At 29.9% G+C, this 8,433-nt stretch overlaps 1 protein-coding gene across 2 annotated transcripts; it reads left to right on the top strand.

Moving 5' to 3' along the window:
• The first annotated feature begins 4,787 nt into the window (after positions 1 to 4,787).
• On the top strand, positions 4,788 to 7,982 carry LOC116121761 (phosphopantothenoylcysteine decarboxylase subunit VHS3). Of its 2 annotated transcripts, none has more exons than XM_031407705.1 (3): positions 4,788 to 5,066; positions 5,595 to 5,760; positions 7,241 to 7,982. In XM_031407705.1, the coding sequence occupies exons 2-3, from the start codon at positions 5,632 to 5,634 to the stop codon at positions 7,706 to 7,708; spliced, it is 597 nt and encodes a 198-aa protein (XP_031263565.1). In that variant the 5' UTR covers positions 4,788 to 5,066; positions 5,595 to 5,631; the 3' UTR covers positions 7,709 to 7,982. The 2 variants fall into 2 exon arrangements, with proteins under 2 accessions (XP_031263565.1, XP_031263566.1); XM_031407706.1 differs by lacking the exon at positions 4,788 to 5,066 and adding an exon at positions 5,092 to 5,228.
• The last annotated feature ends 451 nt before the right edge of the window (positions 7,983 to 8,433 follow it).

Below are 8,433 nucleotides of genomic sequence, written 5' to 3'. Positions count from 1 at the left end.
GAAAACGTATCATATTAGTACAAGTCATATTGCATTATAAGAAGTAAAATGAAAGTGACTTTTTTGATAGTCACTTTCACGTCCATATATAATTTATATTTATATTTCAAAATTTATTTTAAATTTGATTTGATTTGATAAATAATTAAATCCATCTTTGTAGTTCTTTAAATCATCCTATACGTCATGCAGCACCTCCTTTGATTGATTGATTAATCGATTATTTTAAAATCTGTCAAAAATAAAATTATTTTAAATTAATTTTGTGAATAAATAAAATTAGAAAAAAATAAATTACATAATTTGCTATATGGGTTGTTTTTGTATGATTTTGAGAACTCTTTTTAAAAAAAATGAATAAATAAATTTATGTTAAATATTTAAAATGATGAACTCATTTTTTACATTTTTATATATTCATAAGCATTTTAACATGTTTTTCAAGAATAAGATGATAAAAATCTAAAATAAAGTAAATAAAATCCCATAACACATTCAAATTTCAATAATTCCTATCATTGAGTCAATTCATAATTATAAAAATTAAAAAAAAAATTAATTACAAAAATATATAATTAAAGGTGGAGGTTTTTTAACTTAAAATTTGACAGAATTTTCAATTATTTATTTTGCTCATCGTGCTAACACTTTATATAAGATATAAAGTTCAAAAATAACATACAACTCACCGTTTAGCTTTTTATACACTCATCGATGAGATTGATTGGCAATTGAAGTCAAAATTTTACGTTAAAAAATCATAACCATATATTTCTTTATGTCAAAAGGAACTTTTCTTCGTCTTTCTTATGTGTACTTATTATATTTTTTTTTTTTAGGTTTCGTGAAATATGAGGCATTTGGTTACTTTATATAACTTTTCTTATTTTAAGTTTGATACGAGAAAATTTATTATTTAATATCAAAAAATGTTATCTAAATAGTTTTACAATGTTTTATGAGATTAAGTTGATCAAAGTACAAATCTATGATGAACAAATCTAACTTATCCTCTTAGCCCTTAGGTGTAAGGTTTAACACTTTGTAATCTTTATAGATACTATCTAAAATTTATTCATATTATAATTTTTTTAATAAATTATTATTTATATGAAACTTATATTATAATCTTTTTTTAGGTTTCTTATAATTAATTATTAATATTAAAAAAGTCCTCTTTTTCTTTAAAAAAAATATATATATATATATTTTTTGGTCATAAAAAGAAAGTTTGGTAGCGAGGCAATTGCAAAAGCAAATCAACCATTACAAGGAAACTCAAAAGAGTTTAAACCTTTTTAGAAGTTAATATTAATAAAAAAAAAAAGATATTATTCAAATTTACAGAATAAAATCTCGATCTTCTTTGCTAAGTTTTATATTCTGGAGTAGAACTATTACGGACCACTAAAGTCTTTATCGTAATTATGATATTGCCGAAATGAAAATCTACTCATTATAACCGTAATGTTAATTGAAAAACCTCAATGGGCTCAATGGGCTGGGCTTCACTGTAAAAATTCAAAACTAGCCAAAGTGGGCTTAAACTTGAATAAACTTTTGTTTTGGTTGGTTTCCAAGTTTCATGGGACAATTTGTGCTATCTCTTGATCCTAATTAGTAAATTCGCGTATTATTCACGAATTATACGCCTAGTCATATAATTCAGTTATTATTCATGAACTACCATATTTTATCAACCTAACCGTATTATTCACAAATTATATGCCTCAGTCGTATTATTCGGGAATTATTCCCGTATCTGAATTTTTACTGAATTTTTACAAACGTATTTTTTACTATTTGCCGTATCATACCCATAAAATTCTCGTACCTTTTTTTTTGCTGTACCCGTATATTTGAAATGCTATATAGATTTTAATCAAATGGCCTATGAAAAGTACTAAAACTAGGATTGATATTGCCGTATTTTTCAAAACATATTATTGATAATATGCCATATTAAACCCGTACCGTATTTTTTCCGTATCCAAATTTTATGATCGAATTCTAACAAACGTATTTTTCACCATTTACTATATCATATCCGTAAAATTTTTGTACCATTTTTTTGTCGTATCCGTATTTACTAACTAGGCTCTTAATAAACTTTAACAGCAGTATCATCATGTGATACGCTTTTAAGGGGTCTAAAAATAGTAATTTGGGCCCAAAACTTAGTTTTAAGGCTTAAGTTGTAACTTTGTACCTTAATTGGAACCTTAATTATGTGAGTGGGCCCTAAATACATGACTGAGCTTCCTCTGAAAAAAAAATTGGCCATCAACAAACTCCAACTTAAAATTTCAACACAAAAAAAAAATAATAATAATAATAATCAACAACTCCGTTTACCTTTGACTTAAAAAAAAAATTGATAACTAAAAATTCGTATCTAATTTTAAACTTGAAAAGATTCCAAACATATATTATAATTAATACAACCAAGAAGCAACTTGAATCCAATCAAAAGTATAAACCTAACTTAGGGTTTAGGATAACCAAATAAAGAATTCAAATAATATCTAATAATTAGGTTTAATATATTCAAGCCAAATAATAAACTATTAATATTTTTTGAAGGCCTAATATTGTACTTTGAAAAGTTCAAATTTTTATTTTATAATTTCCTTTCCGACCATATTATTAAAATCATACTTGGAAATTTTATATTGAGTAGTGGGTAGACAAACTACATTTGTGTTATGATAATAATTAATAACAATAATAAATTTAATATTTTTATTATTATAAGTAATTACCAATTACATAATAACATCTACATATCATACAAACATTGGGCTCTCCTCGGCCCGGCCCAAAAAGCAAGTAGTTCAGTCCCATACCCGGCCCACTACCTGGCTCGAAAACTAGGTATTTTTTTTTTTAATCAAAAATATATTTTTATTAATTATGGAAATAAAACTTGATTTTTAAGAAAATAATTTTTAGATAAAAATTTCACAATTTTTTTTAAGGAATTTAAATATTTTTTTATATATTTTTTCTTTAAAAAAAATAATTAATTAAAACCTAAGTTTTGTATCACTTCCACATTCAATTATTAATATAAGATTAGGTCCACCAATAATAATCCTCGACTTTTCATATGTAATATTCGGAGTTTTTTAAAATATGAATCTTTTTAGTTGTTGTTAACGAACATTATAAGACAAAATTTGAATTAAATAATTTGAAGGAATGCAAAAATTTCATCTTTTAATATTCATGGACATCAATCGATTGCAATTCAAATTCTATATAAGATTTACACATTTGTATAAGATAATGTTTTTAATATATATATATTCACAATTTAAAATTTTAAATAATTCTTTTAATGTCACATCAATAACTTCTAAATCATTAGATCAGATGTGAATCAATGATCAATAATCTTTTTTGTCGTATAACTCTCGACCAACCTCATAATCTTAGTTGATTGTAATTTTACTTAATAAATATTATAATTAAATGTTAATAGGATATTATTTGTGAAAAAAAAAATGTGATTTTCATGTTATGAATATAAATTTAATTTACATAATATGAATAAAAAAACTAATTAATTATCATTTAAAAAAACCTAACTTATAAATTAATCAAAGATTAGAAATAAATTAAAAACAGTGGGACCAAAGTGGGAAGTGGGTGAACGTTAAACAAAACCCCACTACCTAACAAACAAACTACACCTCGTATCCTTGACTTAACTGCCCAGTTAAGTTAGTTAACCCTAGTTAAACCTTACTCTTGGTTTTGTAACCAGGCATGGCAGTGACGGCAGTGACGTATCATAAATCACTGCCCAAGGACAAAAGGACACGTGATTCTTATGAGTCTTTAAAAAATTTTATTTATAAAGTCGGTCAAGATTTATTTGAAGGGAAAATATTCAAAAGATCCACGAGGTTTATAATCTATCAAAAAAACCCTAATAGTAGAGGTCTATTGCATCACTAATGATTCGTTAGGGTTTTTGTCAGCTAACTAGTATTTACTATCCTTCATCTATTAGATTAAAGATAAAAAATCTAATGGAAAACCGACATTATACTTAAGAAAAGAAATCCTTATTTCACGAGGCTCGACTGAAGAGAAACGTTGCATTAATTTTATTATAGAGAATTATTTGTCAGGTATATAAAATAATGATTTATTTGGTATCGTCACATTAGAGTTTCTGTTAATCGAATAACACATATTACATCAATTAGAGTAAATTTTTGTTTTAGATACTTATTGAAGGAAATTAGAAAAAAAACTTCGAGGAGAAATGGCAGTAGACTCTATTTATACAAGATAACAAGTACAACCTTCATTATTGATAAAAGTTTTTATACAAATTTATGTGACTTAGAGTGAATAAGACCTATAAGAATAAAAAAGTCAACTAAATAGGAATATGAGATATTTTCAAAAAGTAAGTGACAAATCGCAAATCCAATCAAATAGGTATTGTTCGTTATGTGCTATGAGCACTAGGGAGCCAATCTCGTACATTGAAATAAAAACTATTAAAAAAGTTTATATACAAAATTTATACGTGAAAAATTGACTCTAATACATTTTATATCGTAATTAATTACACAATACAAGTATTTTTTTTTTCAAATAATATAAACGATTTAATATATATTTATTTATTGAAATTAGGGCCAACTTTAGGATGTCCAAATGATAATCCAAAACGAAGAAAGAAATAATAAAAATTGGTTCAAACCCACACTTGTCCATACCATACCTGCCAATTCGGGCAGCCCGAACCCATAGGTCATTTTTTTCCACGAACCCATAGCGCCTGCCCGTCCAGCCCGAACCCTGCTCTGGAAAAATTACGGGCAGCAGCAACCAAAGCAAGTCAGTCTCTCTCTCACTCTCTCCCTCCCCGCTCTCTGATTTTATTCTTCTCTATTAATCTCTTCCTCCTTTTACTCCATCATCATCATCATCATCTCAAGATCCGACGGTCCACAATGATCCTCCCCTCTCTACGCTCGTTTTAGTCCCTCCCTCCTTTCTTTTTCCCCTCAGATCTCCCTCCTCTCTCAGATCTCCTCCCTCCGGTACGTTCTTCCTCTCTCTTCTCTCCGAAATTCCGGCAAATTTGCCGGAATTCTCGGCGAATTGACGTTTCACTTCTTGTTTTCGTTGAATTTTCGTGAAATTTTTTACAAATTCAGAATTCAATTTCTTCTCCGAGAAACTTAAAGTTGTTTCTTGTGGTGGTATGAGAATTTTATTTCGTTTTATTTTTATTTTTTTAATTTCGAATTTTACTATTATTAGGAAACTTCTTGTGTGCTGTGAGAGTAAATTTTTTGAATAATTTAATTTATTACTAAAATTGGAAAATATTTTCTGTGTTTATGACTTCTGCTGCGAAAGTAACACCGTGAAATTGTTCGTTTACTTTATTTTCTTGTTTTTGTTTTCGTTTCTCTTTACTGTTTTCTGAAAACATTTTCTATTTTTTTTTTTTTTCTATTTTTGTTGTTGCTTTGTCTTTAGTGTATGGTAACTGTGGAATCTGACGACTAGGTTGTCGCAGACGAAGATCTGACGGCTTTACGTCTTTTTTTTTTGTTTTTCAGGTTTCTATTGTTTCAGTTTTTGTTTTGTTCCGTACAAATGGAGAGTCACAACCACGGTCCAGTGACGGTTACGGTTAATAATAACGGCTCGCTAAGGTGCGCCGCGGAGGCTCTCGTGGCTCTGCTGGTGTCTACTCTCCTCAAAACTCGAGTTTTAACTGCTCAGGTAACGCTAACTTGCGCCTCTCCTTCGTCTTTTTATATTATTTTCCCCTTCTTCTGCTCTCTTTGCTTGCCTTCGTAAATTGTATAGTTCTGGTTCTCTTTTTTTTTTACCGTTTGTGCTAGTATGCTCGTATCCGCTAACCTGCGTGAGTTGATTCAAATTTTATCATTATGTTTACATATTTTTTTAATATTTGAAGAGATATTTTTGTATTTTAAGTAATTTTAACGAATAAAGAAAGATTTTTTTTATATATATATTTTGATAATAATTTCATGTCTACTGCGCGTACTAGGAATTTTCGATTTACGAAGGTTTTATTTATTTATTTTTTTTCTATTTAGTCAAAGATATTTTTAGCATATAATTTAACGAATTTAATTTAGTAATTTTTTCAAAAAGTTGTTAAATATGCCGGTGGCGCTAATGTGCGCCGGGGATATTTTAGGAGGCAATTGCGGAACTGGGGAGAGATGGTTAAGAATTTTTGAGAGGGCGGTTTGAGTTCCAGGGTTTCAACCGCACGTGGTGCGCACGTGAGATAGTAAAAAAAATGTTTTTCTCTATAATTTTGATAATATTTTATAACTAAGAAAAGTCAAAAGCAGAACAGGAAATTTGCTTTTTCTACAAGTATTTTTTTATTTTTGATGAAGGCGGGATAGGAATATTCGTTTCTGAGATGCTTCTTTTGTTCTTGTTGTTGGACACGTGGCAGGTTTAGATTGTAGAAGCATCTACTTGTGTGTTGTGTTGGCTTTGGATACAGTGAAAAGTACTATTTTGTTTGCTTATTTAATAATGCTTGGTTGACAAAAATCGCATTTTTAAGAAGCAGATTTAAAACCCTTAAAAATGTCGTTTTAAAGGAAATATTTCTTTTATTTTATTGGGTTCCAAAAGGGTCCTGTCGAGTCCAGTCAAAATGTATTGATATGATTAAAATTTTGTATTTCGACATCTTTTACAAGATATTTAAGGCATTATTTTTGTGTGTCAAATGTAGGATTTAGATATTTTGATAAATGCATGAATGATCAAAAGTTGATAAAGATGTGAAAGAAGATATTATTCCATGGAAATGTCAATTTCTTTTATGTTATTATAGCTTAGAATCTTTAGTTTCTTTTGTCTACTAATGAAAAATATCTGACTCCTGGAATTTGCCACCGCACCGGTCATTCCGGTTTCGTCTATTTCGGTATCCAAAGGTTCGGTGAACTCAATACTGTAGTACTTTAGAAGAATATATTCTCACAGTAAGATGCAGAATATATGTTTGAATGCAATTAGATGCCCCATACTTTAAGCAGAAGCATATTTTTCTTTTTCCCTCAGTGGTGGAAGCATATTACACTGCCACTTCTACTTTTATTATCCTCTGTTTTTCTGTTTGAATAACATATCCAATATTCTCTTTTATGTCACTTTTGTGTGTTGGGTCTGGTTGTGGAATGTACTTGATGCAAAAGGTTTTCAGGATCTTTTTGGGGCTTTGATGTGTACCAAACCTAGAATTAAGGGGGATGTAGAAGCCCAAGGTGCGGCGTTTGATGCTGATGATGCGAATGATGGCAATGGGGATGACGATGAGGATGGGGACGGCGGATTTGACGAAGGCGAAGGTGAAGAGGAATTGTCGTCCGAGGATGGGTATGGCAATAACCCCCCCAACAACAACAACAATAACAGTAACTCGAAGAAGGCGCCTGCTGGGGATGCGCCGGGCGGTGGAGCTGAGGAGAATGGAGAGGATGACGATGATGAAGAGGATGGGGTCGGTGAAGACCCAGATGAAGATGATGATGACGACGACGACGATGATGACGATGACGACGATGACAACGGGGATGATGAAGAGGAGGAAGTTGAAGACGTGGAGAATGAAGAGGATGAGGAAGATGAAGACGAGGAAGCACTTCAGCCCCCAAAGAAGAGGAAGAAGTAAAGTTTGAAAACAAAAATGCTAGGGGCCTCCTCTTAAAAATACTGTGTTTCTATGTGACTTATTCCTCTTAACTTCATGGTTAATATTTTTAGCTTATGAGGGAGGAGGCCATATTTAGGACCATGCTTTTTAGCATAATTATCTTATTTTTCTTGCACGAATTAGAGTACTGTAGAACTTCGAGCCGTGGCGTCGATTAAGTCGGAAAAAAAAAAATATTGTGATAATTATGATTATTATTTTTATGATTAGCTACTTTTAATTAGTTTCCTTAGATCTAATGGCATGTTATTTTTACTAATCTTCTTTCATATTTCTTTTGAGGTTCAATATTGAATTAGCAAAGAAAGTGTTCACATTAAGGTTTAAAGAAGCTGAATTTTTAAAATTAAGTGCTTTTCTGGTCCCATGGATTGAAGAACAACATCAATTTTACAACTTTTTAAAAAAGTGCTTTGGAGTTTGGACAATGAAAGCGTTTTATTTTTCTCTATTTAGAATGCTTGATTGATTGATAACGTTGAAGACAATTTGCAGAAAGTGCTTCTGCTTCAAAAACTTCTATGCTCTTGAAAAGCCATTGTTTTAATCAATGGTTACTACATTTGCAAGAAAGCATTTTTGTCTATTTGAAGGTGCTTTTACCACGTACAAATTTGAACGTAGGTTTGGGCAATTGAAATGTACAATCTAATTCTTTTTATGTTTTGAAAAAAAAGTACTAA

This window comes from Pistacia vera, unplaced genomic scaffold (genome assembly GCF_008641045.1).
Source record: "Pistacia vera cultivar Batoury unplaced genomic scaffold, PisVer_v2 Contig128, whole genome shotgun sequence".
Lineage (NCBI taxonomy): Eukaryota > Viridiplantae > Streptophyta > Magnoliopsida > Sapindales > Anacardiaceae > Pistacia > Pistacia vera.
This window is presented reverse-complemented; position numbering and strand designations above follow the sequence as displayed.

Bases quoted from the DNA above. Each gene is read 5' to 3' on its own strand.
- LOC116121761 (XM_031407705.1), top strand. From the start codon at position 5,632: ATGGAGAGTCACAACCACGGTCCAGTGACGGTTACGGTTAATAATAAC. The intron at 5,761-7,240 runs GTAACGCTAACT...AAAGGTTTTCAG, and splicing joins CTCGAGTTTTAACTGCTCAG to GATCTTTTTGGGGCTTTGAT.